The 20,156-nt window shown below is 36.8% G+C and overlaps 1 protein-coding gene across 1 annotated transcript in view; it reads right to left on the bottom strand.

Moving 5' to 3' along the window:
* Window positions 1-8,579: 8,579 nt before the first annotated feature.
* Sgcz (sarcoglycan zeta) overlaps window positions 8,580-20,156 on the bottom strand; it is a 781,436-nt gene continuing 769,859 nt past the window's right edge. Inside the window, exons 7-8 of the mRNA XM_050147376.1 lie at window positions 11,762-11,885; window positions 8,580-9,226 (exon numbers count right to left, since the gene is read on the bottom strand). Coding sequence (XP_050003333.1) covers window positions 9,035-9,226; window positions 11,762-11,885 — 316 coding nt within the window. The 3' untranslated portion in view covers window positions 8,580-9,034. The remainder of the gene's footprint in view (window positions 9,227-11,761; window positions 11,886-20,156) is intronic.

The following is a 20,156-nucleotide window of genomic DNA, read 5'->3' as shown; positions in this document are numbered from 1 at the left end:
GGTTCACATACAGGTGATGCTTTCTGTCGCACCTTTATAGCAGGATGCCATTGATCTGAGACATTACAGTAAAACTATGTGACTAAATATCCTTACCCAACTTTCCTTTTCCAATATCCCCAAGTGAAATTACACGTATAGGTACTATGTTTTTATATATATATCTATGTATAATTTTCTTTGTCTCCAATTATAATAAAGAGCTTTTAAGATCTTATGGAAAGAGGTATTGGAAACATTTATGAGTGAAAATATTTAGTTTTGACCTGGCTCCTGGCAAAGGAATTCTATGGCATTTGTCATTTCCTAAGCTACTGGGGCATCTTTAATCTAATGAATTTAACTTAGGTGAATATCCATGTGAGCTTGCCACTCTAAAAACATACCCATGAGGAGAAACTTGGAGTTTTCTTGTCTTCTGAAGAGACAAGAGGGAAATGAAGTAAAAAGTGATTGCGCCTATATTGGAGTACCCTGCATTTAAGGTCGCAGTCCACCATTGGTGTGGGAAGTCCTTCTGTATGTGTGTTGCTTTTATTGGCTAAAGAATAAAGAATCTATGGTGATATGCATGATATTCATCAGCGTGGCTATGGGAGAAGGCCAGTTCAGGCACCCTCTCCTCTGCTGCCCATGGACCTAGCTGGGGAAATTCCCTTGGATACCTGGGAACCCCTCTAGAGCCAAGACTCTTTCCAACCCTAAAATGGCTCTCTTAGTTAAGATATTTCCTTCCCTGCTCCCATATCGACCCTTCCTCCATCTCAATCATTCCATTCCCCAATCCTTCCCTTCTCCCTTCTCTCTCCCCATCTCCCCTTCCCCCCTCACCCCCCTGCTCCCAACTTTTGCCCAGCGATCTTGTCTACTTCCAATATCCAGGAGAATAACTATATGTTTTTCTTTGGGTTCACCTTCTTATTTAGCTTCTCTAGAATCACGAACTATAGGCTCAATGTCCTTTGTTTATGGCTAGACCCACATTGGAGCACTGGACTGAGCTCCCAAGGTCCAGATGAAGAGCAGAAGGAGGGAGAACATGAGCAAGGAAGTCAGGACTGTGAGGGGTGCGTCCACCCACGGAGACGGTGGGACTGATCTAATGGAAGCTCACCAAAGCCAGCTGGACTGGGTCTGAACGAGCATGTGATCAAACCGGATTCTCTGAATGTGGCTGAAGGTGAGGACAGACTGAGAAGCCAATGATAATGACACTGGATTTTGATTCTACTGGATGTACTGGCTTTATGGGAGCCTAGTCTGTTTGGATGCACACCTTCCTAGACCTGGATGGAGGAGGGGGGGCTTGGCCTTCCCACAAGGCAGGACACCCTGACTTTTCTTATGTCTGGAGAACGAGGGGGAGGGGAAGGGGGGGAAGGAGAGGGAAACGGGAGGATGGGAGGAGGTGGAAACTTTAAATAAATAAATAAATATAATTTTGACAAAACCAAAAAAAAAAAAAAAAGCAATAAACAATCTGTTTCAGCCAGTGGCTTAGCAGAGTAGTGTTAGGCAGGAAAACTAAAATGAAAAGAAGGCAGAGTCAGCGAGACACCATAGAGTGCCAGAGAAGGAAGAGTCTCTAGGCTCAGGTCTGGTTTTATCTGGAAGAAGTCTCCAGGCCTGGACGTGTGATCTATCTCTATTGAGACCTTTGACACAGATTCCCTGCAGACCTGTCCCCTGCTGTTCATATAATAATTCGGTTTGGTGCTCCCAGCTGTTATAGAGCAAATGAGGAGATGTCCCAGCTACTGTTCTGGTCCTATGTATTTCCCTTCACACTGGAATAAAATGCTGAGGCAGTCTTATGAAACCTGTTTCCATCATATCGGCAAACCATCTGAATCCTCTTCCCACGTTCTGCTCCCTCTTCCTGTCTCTTGGACTAGCAGCCAACAATCCCTAAGAAGAGGGAACCCCACATGCCTCCTGGATGCAACTTCTTTAAAATTCCCAAAGTCTGAAGTTTAGCCATTTGTCACTTAGTGGAGATAAATAGCGAAGCGGGCCAACTACAACTCTATGCTCTGGGTTGCTTCAGAAGTTGCCCTCCGTGCCTCTAGGTTGAGGTGGTGATTTTGCAACCTTACAATATCCTTTGCAATAAATAAGCCTTAAACTTAAAACTGGGATGCTTTCCTGAACCACTTTAGCAAATTACTGAACCTAAAGAAGGGGAAAGAAACTTCTGAACTGTAGCCCTGTTCTGGCAGAAGTGCTGGGTAACCCGAGTTCTGCTTGTAGGAGGAAGTCCTTACGGGACTCAGCTCTTGTCCTGTGTGGCCTGAGCTTGTAACAGTGCCACAGCTGAATTGAATTACAAGATAAACCAGCTGGTGCAAGATGATTGCTTGCTACAGGAAAGAGAGAGAAAAAGAAAAACACAGAGAGAGAGAGAGAGAGAGAGAGAGAGAGAGAGAGAGAGAGAGAGAGAGAGAGAGAGAGAGAGAAAGAGAGAGAGAGAGCATACATACATCTGGTCTCACAAGCAATAGTGTGAATATAGAGACAACTGCTCATTTTGCTCTCGCTTTCTCTCCCTTCCTCCGTCTTTCTCTCCCTTCCCCCCAAATCTCCTTTTCAATAATGAACGTGTAAACCAAACCAGACATTATATTACAATGGTTTGCTGGCAAATAGCCTGAGGATCTGAAATAAAAGGATGCAAACAAACATTTGGAACCAGTTTTTGAAGGTTAAGTGCAGCCGAGGAGTATACATTATCCTGGAACTGAAAGCCTTCCTTTGTGTTCTACTTAGGAGTAACATTTGAGAGACGTGCCAGGGTATAGACATTCTATTTTTGCTTTAAATATCTGGAGCAGTTTAGAAGAATAAAGAAGAAAAAAGGAAATAATCACTGTTTTCCAAAAAGACTCTTCTAATGGATACTGATTTGTTTTTGGAATCAATAAAGAACAATATCATTCTCACAACATTGTAGGAATGAACTGTCCATATGGATACATAGTAACAACATTAAAGGCTTATTTTTCTCAACTGGACCAGTTCTTTACTGAATATAACAAAAGATAGAAGAAATAAAACTTAAAATAGGGATAAACCAGCAGAATTTCAGAACATATGAATTATTTGCTAATCTCTTGATAAGCAAATTAATCTATGGTTAAATCATTTTTAGGTTCTTAGTTTCACTGGGTGTGAGTTTGAGAGGAAAAATCGAGTGAAGAATTTTCATCAGGTGTACATATTAAACTTAGTTTTATCATCACATATATTCATGGACATAATATTTATCAGACAACACGTTATTAGAAAGGTCTCCATAAAAGGCTAGTATTCCCACAAACATTTTTTTCTAGGAAGATAAATGAACCGATAGCACCTGAGTTCAGGTCCTCTTTGTTTGACTATCACATTTAATCATGGTTACACAGTAGCACCGAAATCAGGACAAAGTACAAGAATTACAAGAGAGATCTTAAATGATATGGGCTCACTGCATGCTTTGTAAGAACTCAGTTCTGCGAAAAGAATTCCGATTGCCAAAATTTTGCCGTGTTTCCACCCAAAAGGAATAGACCCCGCCCAAACTAAACAAAAGATACAATAGACTGATTTTTGAATAGATATGTTATCTACAGTTCATATGAAGGAGTCCCTTTAAATAGAAAAATGTTGATTTTTTTTTTACATAAAGCAGGATAGAGTACAAAAGCACAGCTTTTGTAATTTTGGTAATTTTGCAATTGTACAAACATATTGCATAGTATGTGTAAGAAAATAGTTCCATTTATCATATATCTATATATACAAGAAAACATTTACATGAAAGTTACAAAACAAAATAAATGAATCGTGGACCCGATTTAAAGAATTGTATAAATAAAGAAACAAACTCCAAACTGTGTATCTCCATTGTTTGTAAATGTCCTTGCACACCAATAACCCTGTTTGGCATTTACTTATAAATATTCAAAAAAAAAAAGACATATTAAGACTGGAGACCCAGAAAGAATCACAGTTCATTGTACCTCACATTCTTCAATGTTTGTTATCACTATCCCAAAGTCTGACCCACATCAACTAACACTTTAAAAATAGCCCTCTAGTTGTAGATGTACTTCAAATTAATTATATTTTCCAGAGATATTTTTTGGCAAGCAATGAAATTTTAAACCCAATTAAGTTAATCCATCCTGAGGCCATTTGGGGTGTAGTCTTTATATCCTGGTTTTAAGAAGATTGAGGCATTCGTTACTTAGGTATAAAAATAGTCAGAGCACACTACTGAAGTGTTCTTTCTAAAACTAAAGCAGTAACTAATGGCTGTAGCTCAGATTCCTGCAAGAAGCATGTTTCCTCCCTTTTGTCATAACCATAACCCTTTTTTTTCTTTCAAGAAATGAGTAGAAGTAATAGTGGTCCAGAGTTAGATACAATAGAAATTCTGCTCTTTGGTCTTTGACATTTCAGTGACTACTAGGCTGCAGTTTAAAGCAATAGCTACAAACGTGTCCAAATGAGATATCATTCATTAATTTATAATTGGAGATAAATGTGGTATTATTTTACTTTTTTGATAATGACATTCTGCAGTAATCAGTATCATAATGTATGCTAATGTATGCAGCAAATGATTTAATAAATGTCTAAGAAGGGTTACATGAGCAATTCTAATTAGACCAAAGTTACAAGCAGATAAGGTAACCATACCTCAGATGTACAAAACTCAAAAATGAGTTTGGTGATGACAGTTGTATATAGAAAATCGGGCCATTAAATACCTTCAAATATAATTTAATGAGATATTGATGTTTTATGCTGTAAACTATAACGCTAACAGCNATACTCCTGGCTAATGCTACCTTACAAAGATCTACTATGTTTGCAATGAAGAAATTCATTAGCGATATTACCGTACCAATGGTGTGTTTGGAAAATGAAGCACTATCGAATTGAGAGATTATAATGATAGACCATGAAGGGATTTTATAGGTATAAAAATTTAGTACTTGGTTATATTGATAAAAAAAATTTTTTTCAAATACCTATGAATTTTAGTTTTATGAAGGTCAATACTAACAGAACAGTAAGCAGGGTACATATATTTGGCAGGTGTTATTTTTAAAGTCCTAAAGCAGTATTTAAAATGAGAGCCACAAACATTCTTCTTCTTAATATTATCCATATCACTGAACACATTGATTAAACACGATTTCCCCAAAGGGAACTGCTGTTCAATTGGTAAGAGCACAACAGGAATATGGAGAAAAATAATGCTGGGAAGCTGGGAAGAAGATTTGCTTTTAGACATGGATGAACGTCTATTTAAGGAATCGTTCATCACAAATTTGAGCATGGCAGAGTCGGATGAACTCAGAAAAGATCATTAGACGTCTTAACAGAATCAGTAGAATTAAAAGATGAACATGGCCACAGAGAACACCTAGCTAAATATAGGCTTTTTCCCAGGGCACTAATACTGCAGCTAAAATGATTGAGTCTTTCTAAAAAGTATTTTAATCATTACATGTAACCAGAACCCAATTCAGAATTCCTACCCATATTTTCAAAGATTTGGGGCACTATAGACTAAGATTTGAAAAATGTGGCATAATTGGACATTGTCAGTGTGTAAACCTAGAGAAATGATTATCTTCCATATTGCAAAAAATGATGATTCACAATAAAAATCAAGACGGATAAGTACAGTGCTGATTATTAAGAGATACTGGTCAAACGGGACATGACATCATGAAAGTATATTTTGTTTGGTTTTTAGTGTGTTTGGATAGTTTTGTAATTGTTTTTAAATTTCACTACTGAAGTATTATGAACTCAAAGAAATAATGCATGTTTTTACATCTCCTGGAGCCCCAGAGAAACTGAACTTTAAAATGTACCTGAGTTTATCCACTTCTAAGCTTAATTGACATGCCACCAATTTTCCTATTCTATTTTTTTTTCCTCTCTCTTTCTCTCTCTCTCTCTCTCTCTCTCTCTCTCTCTCTCTCTCTCTCTCTCTCTCTCTCTTTTCTTGCCTGCAGGATCTCAACTAGGAGTCATATCATGGCTTTATATGGTCTGTGTGGCACACCTAAAAGTAAAAATATTTTTTCAGGTAATGTAGAAAAGATAGACTTTGCATTGTTTTAATAAGCTACAGTGATTGTGTGTGTGTTGTGTGTGTGTGTGTGTATGTTCATTCTGATCTGTAAATCTGCATTTGGAAAGCAGTGGATAAATTTCTTCTTCAATTACTGGACCTTTCTATCATTAAATAGGCAAGGATTCTCTATTAGGGATTTAAAGACTTTAGAGTTTGTCTTCTAAGTCTCTAATAAAAGCTCTTGTACCTGAAGAATCTACAACAGTCAAGCAATCATTTCAAGCGATTCATTTAGTACTGTAGAAGGAAACCATCTACAGCATTCTTTATTTAACAGGTATTTGAACGCTACTTGCACATTCTAAATATCCCAACTTTATGTCTGTACTTCCCAGAATATCTTTGAGTTGAAATTTTTGCCAGCCTTTTGTCTTTCTTTGTTTTTTTTTTGTTGTTGTTTGTTTTCATTTTCTTTTTTATTTTTGAGACTCTCTATATAGCCCTGTCCTCGACTTCCCTATGCAGACCATGTTGACCTTAAACTTAGAGATCCTTCTGTTCTGCCTCCCAAGTGCTGGAACTAAAGGTGTGAGCCACCACTTCAAACCTTTCTTTTGTTCTTCACCTCTTTTTTTTTTTTCCTCACCATCGCTCCCTCTTGGCATCTCATGCTATGCAGATAAATCCTTACTGCACCTTTTACCATGCAAAATGTATGTCCTTACAACCTGTTAGTGATAGAAGAAGCCTTCAGGGGATGTTTGATTCAATAATTTTGTTGTTTGTAAAGTGGTTGTGTAAACTGAAGCCTCGAGATATTCTCAGATTGCCCATTCCAGCCTAATAAATAAATTAGTAAAAGACTTTAGAAACAAGAGAGGAATATGAATTACAAGCATTAACACCCTCTGATTATGAAATTCCCTAATTGTTTTAACTTAGCATGGCTAAATTCCTGGCACTGCTCAAATTAATGCCTACAGTCTTTTTCACATAACAATGATCAGAACCCACGACTATCAAGTTTCTTGTCTTATACACTGTGACTCTTTTGCAAAGATTAGTGTGCAAACTTCATATATAAAATTTTGTTAAAAATGAATTAAGCTCTCTGCTATGACTTTTCAAGCAATTATATATCTCAATTTTTATTTTGATATTAATTTACAGATCTTTATAATAACCCCAAAGCACAAGTCCAACACTACCTTAAAAATGATCAAAGTGAAATACCTTACAGAGGATTCTGCAGGGTGTGGAATTTGCTCAGTGTTACGGAGCTTTGTTTGGTACTAGAAATGCTGGGAATCCGAATGAGATAACTTTGGACAAATAGGTCACGTTGCCAGTTGCATTATCCAATTTTCTCATTTTTGCTACCCAAATTATTTCAATACGGTTCAATCCTTTGCTTCACTCTGGAGCTATAGAGAACAGAATTTCAAAGATTCTGCAGTCACATAGTCCTGAAGGGTAACTTCCACTCACCTGCAAGGGATGTGCACAGGTGCAAGAAGGGAATGATGGGAAAATTAAGGACTTACCTTTTCGTCATCAAGTCACCATCGCAAACTAGGAACTCTAAAATGCCAGTTTATACCCTTGTATTCTGTTGGTCTCAAGAATCTGAGTTTAGGAGTACTGTGATGAACGAGTCTATAATCTTCTGTGGTTGTTTATTAGGAACTCGTTAACAAATACGCACAGTGGGGAATGGAAAGCGCTAGGGTTCATGATGGCACCGGAACTTAACAGTCTAAGAAGAGGGACCAAATGCCAACAGCCAAGGAGAAGCATGGCTAGTTTCCTCAACAGAGAAAGCACTTATCTGACACTCTTCTGCAGGTTTGACTTTCTACCATTTTCTTTTCTGGAATTTATAACTTAATCACTAACTTTCTTAAGTATGAACCTGAAATTAAAAGAAGGACACTTAATGTGAAAATGGTGTCTCGGTGGAAAGTGAACCTGTTCTCAGCATTATGCGTAACATCTGTATTTAATTAGAGGCTGATTTAACTTTAGCAGTTAAAACTCAAGTTTAATGTAACTGGAGAAAACAAAAGAGCATCATTAAAACCTAAGGGTCAAGGACACCGTGGAAATTTTTAGAGATTTCTGATGGGTCCCACACTGTGAGTTTATCCCTCCTATCTTATATTGCAGTTGTCCAGATGTTTTGTTAAAAGCAAGTGTGTCACATGCAATAGCCACATAAATATAAGGCCATCCAGATCTGACAAATGAGAGCATAATGACTTTTTTTTGTTAATTTTGTAAAGATTATATTGCTGAGAGCTTTCAAAATTATCTAATGTACAAAATTCCAGACTTAGTAGACAAAGAGTACCAACACATTGAGTTTAAAGAAACGAAAACAACTCAGGGAATTCTTGTCTTGTTTCATTTAGTTAAAAACCATATATTGAATTTAATTTTTTTTTTTAGTAAAGCAAGCATTACATAATGCTTCAGAATTTTAAAATTCGGGGATAAAAGTTTACGTCCAAAAAAGGTGAATGGAAAATTGTGCTTCTGGACTGCAGAATTAGTCCTCTGACCCGGGTGGGGGTGGGGTAAGCGTTTCATGTCACCATTGGATTGGGGAATTTCATCTGGGTTATGTGTTCGTGCACAGTTCGTAGCCAGGTTCTGCAAAAAATCTTAAAACTGTGTGCTTCACTCCCCGTAGCAAAGGCACCTAAGTTATTCTCCCTTTCGAGCAAAGGTCGTGATCCAGGTTTCCTGCTGACGATGTTTTTCCCACTGCCCAGTGTTGAGTCGGTTGAGTCAGGAGAAGGTGGGCGCCAATCCCTGCTGATTCAGGACCAGTTTTGCTCTGTGGTCCATCTGAAGAAGCTCCGCACTGATCACAGGGGAAAACCGAGCAAAACCGTGAAGCAGACGGACGGGAACAAAAGGCTATTCTGGTGTGAGGAGGGGAAATCAGTTGCTTCAGCTCCACAAGCAAATGCTGCTGCTGGACTGACAGGTGGAGCCTACCCCAGCGGGAGAAAGGTAGAGTTTGCCATTGGGGCAGACGCACAGTTCATACACTGTCTGTCGAGAATTTGGGGAGGTGGGTGAAGAGGAGAAGGAACCGGTAGGTAGATTTCCCAGCCGGATTGTATCTGCATTTAGAAAAATCTAGGAAGAAAAAGGAAAAAAAAAATTATCTCAATTCATTTCAGCATGGTACCTCCCTCAGAGCCTTGCAGCGTGGTTCAGCAACAGAGCCTATTGCTCACGGAGTCAACAAGGACAACAGCACACACACACACACACACACACACACACACACACAGCGGGGGGGGGGGTGCGAGAGTCATGTCTGAGAATTATATAGAGAAAGAAGGACACCACTTGGGCTGACTTTAATGAGGAGGGAGGAAATGAATTAAAAACATACTCCTTCACCTGTCTTTAAAAATACTGGTGAGAAAGTGGTAAAAATCCTTTCTAAAACACCAAGAAAAGTCTCACAGTCCAAAGGTCAGGTTACCTAAGAAGTCCTGAAAACTGACAGGTAATTCCACATATCATTCTACCTGAATTCTCTATTAAATGTTACCTGGCTTCAGCAACTAAGCAACTAATTTTTTCAATTTGGGGAGGTATTTCACCTATTTAAAGATTCCTTACCCTGATTCCTTATTTTGTAACTGTGTGTGTGTGTGTGTGTGTGTGTGTGTGTGTGTGTGTGTGTGTGCCTGTCAGATGAGCTAACCAAAGTTGGGTGTTGCCTTCTGCCTCTGATCCTGGGGATTGAACTCAGGTCATTAGACTTGACAGAATGTGCCTTTGCCCATTAGGTTATCTCATTGCCCCCTAACTTAATCTTAGTCATAGACTCCCAAGGCAGACAGGAGGATGACATAGTAATCGATAAACAGGACTGTTGTAGGCTTCGCTGCCATGCACATCCAGTTTGCATTCTCCCTGTCGAGTTATCATGCTGTTAGGGTGAACTTTCAAGAAATGGGAATGGAACTGTGCTTCTCTTGGACTCAGACGGTATTTTATAGTTCTCCTCTCATTCCAAACAAACACTGGATTTTCCCCCAGGTTCAATACCTTAAGTGACCTACCCTATTCTCCAGCGTCATCTGCTGCAACTGCTCTTGCGCCTAATTTGTATTTTCCATGATGTAAACAAAGCACATGTCTCATTGACATTTTATATTTTGTTCTTTCATTCTGGGGTATTGGTTTAGCGTACTTACACACACACACACACACACACATATATATATGAATTTATACAATTTCTCTCCATATATATTTTAACTATATACTTTGGGAATGTTTTAACTCATGTAAATAGGAAATTTTCATTAATAAATCCATTCATAGGGCGGCTGCCATTTTGTCCCATTAGGCAGGAAACATCAGGTAGGAAGACTGAGATATTTGTGACAGCGCCACACTTCTGGATCTCTCCAGGTGGCAGCATGGACTTGCCCACCTCTTCCTCTTTTGCCAAAGCAGTTACTCTGATGCTCTTCACGTTCCAGCTTCTGAAATTGATATGTCTGCTCTGTATTGCCCATAAAGTCCATCTTCCATCTGCTCTAAAACTGAACCCTGTGGCTAGAATCATACCCCAGATCTTTGAATTTAGTGCCTCCATCTTCTCTTGAACAAGAATCATCTCATTCATTAATACCTGTCGAAAGCAGTGCTACTTGTCTCCTTGAAAATGTCAATCTTTTTTTTTTTTTTGGAATAAAAAGTCTCCCGCACTAATATTCCAGCATGTATGGTTGTTGTGTGTTATTGTACTGTGGATGCAGTTATATCTCTATAGCCCTTCATTTATAGTTATGACTCTTGTTTCTTTCCGTGTCAAATTTGAAGTTCCTTGCAGCATTGAATCTAAAATGACATTGATTGTCCACCTTATACCCTTGAATTTTCAGTACCATTCTTTCTCTTCATTCCAACTATTATGTTTAGTGTCTGAATACAGGACCAGATGATATGAAGTTGTTTAGAATCTGTCTGAGTGTTGGGGATAACATATTAAATTGTGATCAATTTCTCTTTTTCTAGTGCAGTTATTGTAGAACTCAGAAATAAAAACATACCAACATCAAAGTACTTATCCTTTCTTTTGAATTAATTTTTAATCAGATATATGAAAGTACAAAAATGTAGGTTAGTGGATGCTATGTAAATTTCCACATATGCATGCGCTGAGTAATATTTGGCTCAGTTAACTGTATTTAGACACTCAGAGAATATTTTTATGGTGAATACCTTCCAAATTTTGTCTTCAAGCCTTCTGAAATGTCTACACCATATTGTTATATGTAGTGACCCATTTGGACAACAGAAATGTATTCAAAATTCTTTTTCCTCACTGGCTCTAACTTACCACAAACTAATCTATGGAAGAACCATTCTGAAAATTCAAATAGAAAAGGGAAAAGGGATGGTTTTCATTTTAGAGTTTAAAGCTAATGTTGAAGCAACACGAATTTGGAGGCATATTTCCAGTTGTCCTCGGAATGAATACTTCTTCAGTAGGAAGTAAAAGGACCTTTCCAAATCCATTTTTTAAGAGTATTCAAGGTTTCCAAAACTTGCAATTTCTCATGAAGGGGCTCCTTGTGTCTCATGCCTGAGACACTAAAGCAGCACCTTCAGCAGCCAAGGGTCATCCCTGCTTTCGTCACTCACCTCCCCTTCTGTGGACTGCAAGTGCAGTTCCTTCCTGCAGGCAGCCTTGAAGTCACCTGCAGCTGCGCTCACCTGGACCCCACGGGGAGCTTCCATTATCAACGACCTGGTTGGTGATTCAAGCCTAAAGGAAGGCAACATATCAGTTACAAAAGAAAGACAACTCATAATGAACAGTAAAAAGGAACAAGGATTTAACTAATCTTTCCACAAAGCCAGCAGGAATCCAAATCCTCACGATGTATTCCAAGGATTACAAGCCCAGTTAAGTTTTAGGATATTTTTCATTACTTTATCTATTTGTTGACTCATTATAAAATCTTCATTTGTACTTATCAATTATTTACTCTCATGTATAATAATTTAATAACATTTTCTTATGTTAGTTCTCTTTATCAGGCCCCAAAGTAGGTCATCATGAGTTTGCATGTTTAAATCTTTAATATATTATCAATTTTAATGATGAGGTCCTAATAAATAAATTGGCATAATTTAGCGTGTACATATTTTTCAATAAAGGGTTCCAAGTTTGTGAAGATAAAAAACCTTAATGAAAACTATTAATATTGCAAGCCTTCCAGAGTCCACCCTCAAAATTTTGAGAACTTGAAAATTTTCAAAAGGTGCATTAAAAATGTCAGAAATTTACATAACAAAGATCGCCATTTAACTTGGTGATTGACCTTCACTGGTTTATTGCAATGACTTCAAACTAAAGGAGTCAGTCTGTGGGAGAAAATCAAGGGGGGGGGAGGGGGATAATAATCAGCAGACAGCAGCATAGAGTTACAAAACCCCAAGCAGGCAAAGTGATGGGCACCAGCTGGTTGGTCTCTTTGAGCTGTTCTCTTCTGCTGCTGATGCAGGTGCCACGTTTCTTTTCATCTCAGGTATCAGGAAAAGGCATCCCGCAGTCTTTTTGTCCTCAGGATCCAGAGTCGCCATTTACCTGAGGCAAGACCCAGAGCTGTTTTGCAGGGAGAACTCCATGAGATGAGTCTCCGAAGTGCAAGAGCTCCACAGAGGAACCAAACTTAGAACCTTGAAGGCGGCATTCAAGAGGAGACTCATAATTTAGAAGTGATTTCAACAATTTTAAATATTGGCCTTTTTCTGCCTTCGTTAATGAAAACGACTTTGAAACTTTAACTTCTATAGAGATCACTTAAATATCCCCATACTCTCCCTGCAGCTGGAAGGCTTTAAAAATCCCGTGTTTTAGCGATACCTCCGTATTGTTGTTATGAATTAAAACAGACCAGAAAATTTGAAAAAAAAATTGAGTCTCATTATCTTAGCAAAATTTATTACTAACCTTTTCCATACAGTATCAGAAATTTGAAATCTTAATTTTCAAATTGTCTTTTACGGCCCTTATACAATACACAATAACACCTTGAGTAACATATCTGTATAGCCAGTGCCATCTTAGTGTTTCGTTGGATAACAATAACATTATTGAAATCACTCATGGTTGATATGACTGAATCATCTGAATAACAGTCGGATAAGAACATACTTAAAATAACTTAATACCTTAAGACAGATTCTATATTTTATTATTCATTTACTTATTTTATAACCCAGCCATAGCCTTCCCTCATCTTCCTTTCTAGTCCCTTCCGACTCTCATCCTCCACCTCCTCCCATCCCCTAATCTCCTCTTCTTCCATCTCTGTCCTGGAGAAGGCAGGTCTCCCATGAGTATCAATAAAACATGGCATACAAAGTCGCAGTAAGACTGAGCACATCCCTTGTATTCATGTTGCACAAGGTGACCCAGTATGAGGAATAGGGTTCCAAAAGCCAATATATAACTCCAATGTTCAATAAAAAAAAAAAAAACAAACCTTGGTACATATATAAGTGAAAAGAAAAACAAATTTTGTCCAGTAATCAACATGATTCAACATATTTATGAAGAGAAGAGTCAGACTTATTTTTCATATAATCAATTTATATGTAAGATTTTCAAAGGCTTTATTTATGCTTATTTGAGGTTTAATAATATAACATTAAGTATATTATGTATTCTGAAGGTTTGAGAATTTCTCCTTTGATCTTTACTAAGTGATTAATCAGATAATGCTTGTTATATTCACATTTATTTTATGCACCAGATACTCATGTTCAAACTACCTAGAGTACTCTTTATTTAAAGGCTCAGTGTCCAAAATGTGTAAAGATTGGGAGCTCAGGGATATCAGCCAGTGGCAATGCCTCAGTTTCATCTGCTCTAAATTGACAAGTAGCATTTACTTTGCAAATTGAACAAAGTCACACCTGCGTTAAAGTTTCTGAGAACCTGATAGACTTGTTAAACTTTCCATGAGGGTAGAAAGTAGGAATGATACTGATCCAGAGTTAAATGACCTTGGGTTTTCTTTCACTCCTTCAATAGCTACTTACCACCCATTTCTGTGTATGGCCTAACATCATTATGACTATCGGGAAAATCATTTTGGAATTGCCTAGTTTTCCAGCAATACCCAAACTAAGAATGCCATCAGCATCTCTAACAAATGACAGAAATGTCCCCTGTCTGCTGTACCCAGCAGACTGAGCCTTTCACTGATGTATTTGAAAAGTGTTTCAGATTTCTTTTATTCATTAACAACACCATCTACAAAATCTCACAAAAACATTTCCAACATTCAAATGCAGCCTTTGGAGGAATTCTGATTCCATAGTCCCAGGCATGGCTGCTCATATTTGGTTCAGAAATGTATTCTCCTTCAGATGAAAGATGAGTTTTGTGTTATTGCTAAAAGGTTTCAGAACATGACATATTGTTTGTGTGTGATAGCATGTGGAAGGACAATACTTTGCGTTCTCTCTCTCTCTCTCTCTCTCTCTCTCTCTCTCTCTCTCTCTCTTACACACACACACACACACACACACACACACACACACACACACCTTCTTCGAATCCCTCCCCGTGACCTCCTATTTGTTGTTCATCTACTTATGACTAGAACATCTCCACATATGGCAGAAAATGATAGAAATCATTTGGATTTCCTAAGCTTAAAGCCATTTTGAAAAACTAAAGCCATTTTGCTACAGTGAAATTGATTTTGAACATCAATAAAAACACCAACTGGATGAAGGAAATGGACAATCATTATTTACTTCTATCTGTTACAGAAGTACTTCCTTGATTTGTAGACAGGTAGGTACAAACAAAACCTAATAGAATGGTGAAAAGTGTTCTCTGTGTTCTTCCTGAGATCCATCATGAATAATGGAATGCCTATTATTTAGATGTCAATGGTCTGCAGAAAAAAAAGGTAGATGTCTCAGAATAACTGTGGGTACAAGCTTCAATGTACACTAACCCAGGAGCAATTCATGGGAAATGAAGTCTGAGGGAAGACTGGCAACCTGTTAAGAGATGGCAGCTTGGATCTATGAGGCATCCATTGACAAAATACCAACATAAATGCTTTAGTGCTGAGCAAGCTCTTTGATACAGTGACTAAAACCAAGGGGAAATGAATTAGATTTACTGGCCTTAGTTTTTGATACTTAAGGCATGAAGCTCAAACGTGTAAAGTACATTTTTGGGGGAATAATTTTTTATCTAAAACAAGACGTTTTTCTGAAAAGATTTAATTACTAAATATTTGTATTTGTGCATTGCCTGGTATGTTTAAGCATTATGAAAATGGTAGAAATATCACACTACTGTGAAATTCCTTAAGTGCTGAAGTAATTAAGACTTTGAATTAAATAAGTCTCAACTGTATACTTTGCTAGTATTGATATAATTAAATGTGAAAATTGTAAAAAAATAATGCAAGTGTTATTAAAATAGCACATTATGTTTTGAATAAAAAGCAGTATTTTGATAAGTAATATACACACATAATTTAAAAAGAATTTAAAGAGTATGTGTAATGAAATTTACTAGACTAGTTGGAGGATTTCTTGCATTTTTAATTTAATGTCGAACATAATAAGTGGTGGTCATCAAGAATTTCTTAAACACATGAAAACTGAATCAATCTTAAGCATTTTGATAAGCTTCCCTGAATGTGTAGTATAAATTTTTATAGGAAAAAAATCATGTAATAACATATTAACCTGATGTATGGATCCACACACAAAACATCTCAAATTACCACTGGCCCTTTTGTAAATGGGACATTCACTTTTGTGAAAGAACATTTAGAGATGTAGATTATCTTAGTTATCTGCCTTCGGCATTTGTAATTGGATGCTTGACTAATGGGTTGCATGAAACTCTGTCTGGAGTGGGACATTGTCTATTGTAGCATTTGTTGCATAGGTAAGAAGCCAATTCTTCATAGACTTTTATATCAACAGGGTACTGTCCTTCAAGTATACCACAAGAAGATTAAAAGGTTTCATGTATTGATAATAATAAAACAAACTTTACACTTACTCAAAAGTTTTATCACACATTCCAAAGACATTAGAATGCTTACAATGAGTCCTCATTGTACATTATTGAACAGATAGATTTAGAAAAAGTTTTCAGGATTTGAAGTAATAGCATTAAAACTAGTCATGGCAGCTTATCAAAATAAAATGGGCACTGTGTAATTATGCATTTCATTCACATTAATATCTCCCAGGAACTTTTAGAAGCTGGTGCTTCTAGGAGCTAAAATATAAATTCAGGGTGGAAATTCACATAGAAAGACATTCCTTACATTGAACATGTAGATGGAAATTATATCATCAAGCCAATTACTCCCAAAGAGAAAAAAAGAAGGAAATTGAAGTATAAACTACTGAAACCAAATTACTGTGTGCAAAAGGAAACCAATCTAATGTGAATTTCACACAGGTATTTAGAGTAAGAAAGTATGAATGTTTCAAAGGTCAGTTGCTGCTGGTGATCAGTCAATGTACTCATAGTTTAAAGCATTTCTAAAAACTAAATGATACAGTTCTCACAATATGTAGTTAGATTTTCCCTTCTCTAATAATGGGTTAGCCATATAATTATAGTAGTGTATTATAAACTAACTTCTAATACTGGAATCGTACTGTATAGTTAAACCATAATTATTACACTCATGGTAAAAACTAGATGTTCTAATTATCTGTGTGTTACCTAAAACCTACTTAGATATTATGCTGGTTGCTTTATCTCTGGGTTATGTTGCAGGTGCAAGGATCCCTAGGTACGCAAAGTGATCTTGACTAAGCCCAATATTAGAGACCTGAACACCTTCTGACAAAGCTGCAGTAAGCAGGACAGAACGGACAGCACACCACAATTGACACAGTGAAAGAAAACATAGTTCAAAAACAGACTGTTTTACTTGCACAATGATCTCACCTTGACAAGGGCAATGAAGTTATTCAGAGAATTACTACAACAGATAATACTGGGATAACTGGATATCTCTACAGAAAAGTTAGCTTTAGTCTCTACCATCTGCTACCATAGAGAAATTGAAATCATAAGGCTTTTTGATTTTTGTGGTTGGAGAGAGTGAAAGTGTCACACAGGCCAAAGTGTATGGTAAGTAGTGAATATTTAAAAATATGTTTGATAATATTAAATTAAAATGTACTTTCAAAATTAGCACCAGTGATGAATATATGATGGACTGTGAAATAATATCTACAACATGATGCATCGGAAATAGCTGGTACCAGGACATTTGAAAAAAAAAATCTCCCAGTACTTACAGAATATGTGAACATGTCAGGAATTATACACAGTTGCTGGATAATTGCATGAAAACATCTCATATTGTTACCTCTTGGATAAGAACAAACAGAACATAAATGCAACGTCAGCATATTCCCTCTGCAATGACTAGAAATAGTATCAGTGCTAACACCAAATATTGGTGAGACTAGACAGCCACTGACAATAATCACTTTGGTGGAAAACCATTAAGAATTTTGGAATTTTTTTTTGGCAATTTGACATATAGCCTAGCAAGCTGAAACCTCATACACAAATGTGCACATGTGTGTATATGTTTTTTGAGTACATATAACATGATAATATTAAATAAAAGTGCACATATGCATATATAATATTGCTTTTATAGTACTGCATATATACTTTCATCAGAACTTTGCTTACTTAATAGTATTTTTGGCTATAGAAGACCCCAATGTGCAGAAATACTATCTTCAAAATAACACAAATAAGCACTGCAAATACATATAAAATTTCCATGAAACCTAGTACAGAATTCAGAAGATATTAAATACTCATACAAATCTGTTGAATAAACCATACAAATTTACATTTTCAAAAACAGTTATTTATTCTCTATTGTATCTTATAAAGACTTATTCTTGAGAACAAACTCATGACTCTGTACTGCTTTATTTACTCAGCCCAAAAGATTTCATTTGCCTGATAAACATTGCATCAGTTAAAAGCACTTCCTGTTGAAAATTGTCAGGAATGTATGTCAAGATCTCAGACACTCTGTTTCAGATTTGAGTACACAGATGAATAATTAAATAGCCCAATTATCACTGTACTTTGTTTCTACTTCAGTTTTGCAATTTAAATTAGAAACACTCATCTTGGGAGTAGTCAGACTATTTTAGCATTAGATGATAAGTCATGCCTATTCAGTGTTAAAGTAATGGATGATCAGAATAGAAAAAAAAATTAGAAACACCATATACTAGCTATGATTTACTTCGCACTTACACTTGCAAATGTTGAGACATCTGGGGGCACCTAAAGTCATATGTAGTGCTATTCCTATAGTGATAGACTATAATTGGATGATACAACGTACACATAATTACAAAAATTAGAGAGCCAAAATGATTATCTTAGGACTCAGAAATCAATACGAATGAATTAGACTCTTCTAATATATGCAGTTTATATTTAGGTATATCTTAATTTTGCACATACTGTTGAATGCTGAAGTTAATTTAATTCAACATTTAAATGGAAAGAAAACATGTATCTTCCCAGAATACTGAAAATATGTATAGCATATACATTGTGCATTGCTGAGATCAAATTGAACTCAGCTATCTTACAAAGCCTTCACAGCTCCTTCCTGTGGAAACTGAAGTCAAATATCGTTATTTGTGAGCCACCTGCTTTGAAAAGGGACACCTGAGTATCTCAAGTATAGCTTAACATATATTGGCCAACATCATCTCAATCCCCCCTTCTCCCTCATATTCATCCTTTGAAAGCATTCTGCTCCAAACTTCTAGAGGTCAGATGTGTTTATATGTGACATGAGTGATAACGTGGACTTATTGCATTTGGAAGCTACATTTAGACCAGTCTGTAACAATTGGCATTGATGCCATCCATATGTATCCCAAGGAGACTATTTTTTGATAACATTAATTTAGTCACTGCCACATTATTTAAAGGCATTTTGTTACAATAATTAAAACTGACAACTACCTATTATACCACTACACATGAGATACATTGTTTTCTGTTATGTTATTAAGAATATGAAGAGAGCATGTGGGGCCTGCAAGCCAGGAGTGTGGGGAAGGATCACAGTTATGCCAAGCATCCTGAATTCCTCACAGCTATGGATGTGTTTGTGTATGTGTGAGAGACTATGCATATGTATGAACATGTGTGTTATTTATGGGTTGCAGCATATATAGCATGCATTTGCAAGTATATATGTGTGTGTTCACACATACAGATTTGTGCACACACATGTGAAAGCCAGAGAAGAACACTAAATGTTCTGCTTTATAACATATTATTTTATTTCTTGAATAAATGAAGACCCTCGAGACTAAAGTACATTAAAATTTGGTTTAGGCACTACCATTAACATTTCTCAAACCCTCTAGTTTTGTATATAATATGGAGTTATTATCTTGATTAAAATTAAAAATTAAAAATCACATAAAAAACCACCCTCTGGTAATAATTGATAGATTGTTGAAACTGTGTTTCTCAATCAGTCAGAACAAAAGTCACAGAAAATAGCATAAGACTATGAGATTCTGAATATATGTTTACTGTAAACATTACTGTTTCTGTACTCAAAGTTTCATCTCACTTTTCAAATGGGTGACAAGGTACTCTGTAGACTATGTAAAAAGACACCTAGACACCAACCCAGCCACAACCCTTCACTTACAATGTGTCCTACCTGAAATATATTCTGGAGCAATGGTGGTTCAGAGCTTGTGGAAGTGACCAACCAATGTTTGGTTTAACTTAAGGTTCATGCCTTAAGAGAGAATCCATTGTCTACAATGCCTAAGTGGCCATGAATCAGAGACTGGATAGCACAGCACTTTGGGTAGAACCAAACACAACTGGCAAAGCAGAAGCAAGCAAACAAGAAAAAAGGAAAGAAGAAAGAAAAATGAAAGAGAAGATAGAAAACAAAGAAATGATTCCTAATGATATCCTTCTCTACTCGTAGATATTCGTGCCTTA

The sequence above is a fragment of the Alexandromys fortis genome, unplaced genomic scaffold (genome assembly GCF_014885135.2).
Source record: "Alexandromys fortis isolate MF-2015 unplaced genomic scaffold, M_Fortis_MF-2015_v1.1 scaffold_32, whole genome shotgun sequence".
Classification (NCBI taxonomy): Eukaryota; Metazoa; Chordata; class Mammalia; order Rodentia; family Cricetidae; genus Alexandromys; species Alexandromys fortis.
The sequence above is the reverse complement of the archived record's forward strand: the minus strand, read 5'-3'. Positions and strand labels throughout refer to the sequence as shown.